Below are 3,059 nucleotides of genomic sequence, written 5' to 3'. Positions count from 1 at the left end.
GGTTGAGCTATAGGCGCCGAGCCAGGTTATTCTGATTAGTATCCTCTATTAAAAACAAAAAATACATAGCCAGGCGTTGTGGCGGGCTCCTGTAGTCTCAGCTACTCAGGAGGCTGAGGCAGGAGAATCGCCTAAGCCTAGGAGTTGGAGGTTGCTGTCAGCTGTGTGATACCACAGCACTCTACCAAGGGTGATAAAATGAGACTTTGTCACCACATCGTCTTACTGCATTTCCTTCACCCACTAGTATGACAGTACTCTAAAGGCAGAGTCAGTATTCTTTTTGTCTTTGTGTCCCTAGGTCCTGTGACTGGCCCACAGTTAATGTTCAATAAGTATACCTAGTAATAGTTTTTCTTGTATTTCAATAGAAGAAAAATGGATAATGATTTTATTCATTACAATAGAAAGCTGTTCTGAAATCATTTTACTCACAGTCTGTAGGAAATGCATTACCAACAATTCAGGTATGACACTCCAAAGTTATTCAGATGCTCCAAAGGGCAACTCACCCAAGTTAAGCTTTTTTTCAACCCATGAAACTATGTTCTTGGTATATTTTGACCACGTTTTTGCATATGATAAAGCCAATTCTATGGAGTCAGTGTTCTTTAACAGCATGGTGTCTAGTTCTATAGGAGAAAGATTTCCTGAAAACAAAAATATCAAGGTAAATTTATGCCAAATATGATCACATAATAACTCTAAACAAAGAAGCACTCCAATCCTAAGATGTTCTTCAATAAAAACAAGTTTTAAAAAATGATAAATTTAGAATTAAAGGGCAAAGTTTAAACTTAATATGGTTTCAAACTCCTAATTTTTTGTCTTAATATGCATTTCTATTGTTCATCAAGTTATAAGCAATCCTTGATCAGTCTATATCATCACAGTGCTGTTTCTAGCAGGAGTTTTATATATAAAACTTTTTCCTCTCAGTTTGCATTAAAAACAAATAATGCAAGGTTATTAAGCAAGAAAAGATTATGCAATCCATACCCTTTATTGAAAAGTAAATATGAAAAGTTTGACAAAAGCTATAGGTACCTTTTTCATGGGATGAGTCCACTGATTCCATAGACATATTTTCAAAAGACTTACAACATGGAAGAAGACAAATTTAAGATTAGAGAAGAAGACAACAAATGTTTTCTGCAGAAATTTCCCCCCCCCCCGATTTGTTACTCTGACATAGTTCTTGCTAAAGAATTTCAAGTATTTAAAACTCAAAGGCCCTGAGAAGTCTATTTAAATGCCAGAACACTTTATAAGAACTGCATAGCTTTTTATAACAGTTCTCAAGACCCCAAAATGAACAATCTCATTGTTTACTAACAGCATTAACACTAACAAATCCATTCGAAACTTTAAATTCTGCACATCTCTAAAATATAAGTCAAGAAGTTAGAGAAGTAGAAGATATAAGTCTGCCTCTTTCAGCCATCTTTACCATTTCACTATATGATAAGCAAGTCGCTGAAAGTCTATTAGACAGCTTAGCACAGAACTTTCTGTGATGATGGAGATGTTTTATATCTGTATTGTCCAATACAGTAGCTACTGGCTACACGGAGCAACTTGAACACTGAAAAAGTGACTAGTGTGACTAGGAAGAGAATTTTTATTCTAGTAATGAAATGAAATCATCTTTTTTTCTTGCTATTATATAATAATTTCTAAACTCAAAAATGATTGAAGAGTAATGCTGAGATTAAGATTAGGAAATAATTTAAATATTAATTTAAAAATATTGAAGCCTTTACTTTCACACAAACTTAGCCTACCTTATTTTCCCGAGAAACAGGCAGTCGCAATAATGAATCATTGCCTACATCTCCCATCAGAAAGTTTGTAAGGCTATCCGGTGAAGTTAAAAAAAAAAAGAAAAATGAAAAAGACAAGTCATTACACTTCTTTATCATAGGCTTTATATTCAACATGTCATCTGAAATGTGTATTTTTTAAGAACCTTAGAAATAAAATCCTAGGAATCTATTCACATAAAACACATAGTCAATTGCAAGTGGATATTGTTTCTGTAAAAACCTATAAAGACATCTCTAACTATAGTTATTAAGCAACGCAGAATGTAGATTTTTTTTAAACTGTGATTACATTTTATACTGATACTTTATTTTCCATGTATCTTACTGCAACATATTCTAGGACTGTGATTCCAACCCCTGGCCTGTGGACCAGCATAGTCTGGGCCTGTTAGGAACCAGCTTGCATCACCACCTGAGCTCCTGTCAAATCAGCAGCAGCATAAGAGTCTCACAAGCTTGCAAACCCTACTGTGAACTGCAGGTGTGAGGGACACAGGCTGAGCACTGCTTAAGAGAATCTAATGCCTGATAATCTGAGATAGGGATGGAATGCTTGTGAAACCATCCCCTGCCTCCATCCATGGGCAAACTATGATCCATGAAACCCATTCCCTGGTTCTAAATAGGCTAGTGACTGCTCCTCTAAGATACATAGGCCCATCTACTTTAAATGGCAGTCATCTACTTACATATTCCCAAAGGTAAATGCCAAAGTTTCAACAGAAGAAAATACTTCCCGGAAGAGATCGTTTTTGTTCTCTTCATTAACTTCTGTGAAGTTCACAGCTATAGGGAAGGATTGGTTACAGTAAGTGAAGGAGAAAATATTTGAAAGTGAATTTATATAAAATCATTTTATCCTTTAAAAATTCACCATTAACTTCAAGAAACATTAAAAGATTCAGAAAACTGAAAAACCTAATACAAAATATGGATACAATGTTCAAGTTCTTTGTTATGAAAATCACACAAAAGAATCTGCTTATATTAATTAAAGCAGCGGGCATTCCAAACTGACTTCTCCATAATTTACACAACTTGACACAACTAAAAAGTGACTCAATGGTAAATCAATCAATCTTGGAGTCACAAAGTCCATGTTAATGCTAGAACTCTCCTATTAAAACTATTCAGTGCTGTTTTCTCTCACTTCCTATTTTCTGACATTTTTAAAAACAGCTAAACACACTGTGGCTAGCAGAAGTCAGTATGAAGTACATTTTTTTTTTTTTT

The 3,059-nt window shown here is 34.7% G+C and overlaps 1 protein-coding gene across 1 annotated transcript in view; it reads right to left on the bottom strand.

Moving 5' to 3' along the window:
* The window catches only part of ARHGAP29 (Rho GTPase activating protein 29), a 59,217-nt gene that overhangs the window by 32,539 nt on the left and 23,619 nt on the right, over window positions 1–3,059 (bottom strand). Inside the window, exons 3-6 of the mRNA XM_023509813.1 lie at window positions 2,516–2,612; window positions 1,785–1,857; window positions 1,048–1,096; window positions 513–650 (exon numbers count right to left, since the gene is read on the bottom strand). Of these exons, the coding sequence (XP_023365581.1) occupies window positions 513–650; window positions 1,048–1,096; window positions 1,785–1,857; window positions 2,516–2,612 (357 nt within the window). The remainder of the gene's footprint in view (window positions 1–512; window positions 651–1,047; window positions 1,097–1,784; window positions 1,858–2,515; window positions 2,613–3,059) is intronic.

The sequence above is a fragment of the Otolemur garnettii genome, unplaced genomic scaffold (assembly GCF_000181295.1).
Source record: "Otolemur garnettii isolate 467f Iridium unplaced genomic scaffold, OtoGar3 scaffold00010, whole genome shotgun sequence".
NCBI classification, from domain to species: domain Eukaryota; kingdom Metazoa; phylum Chordata; class Mammalia; order Primates; family Galagidae; genus Otolemur; species Otolemur garnettii.
This window is presented reverse-complemented; position numbering and strand designations above follow the sequence as displayed.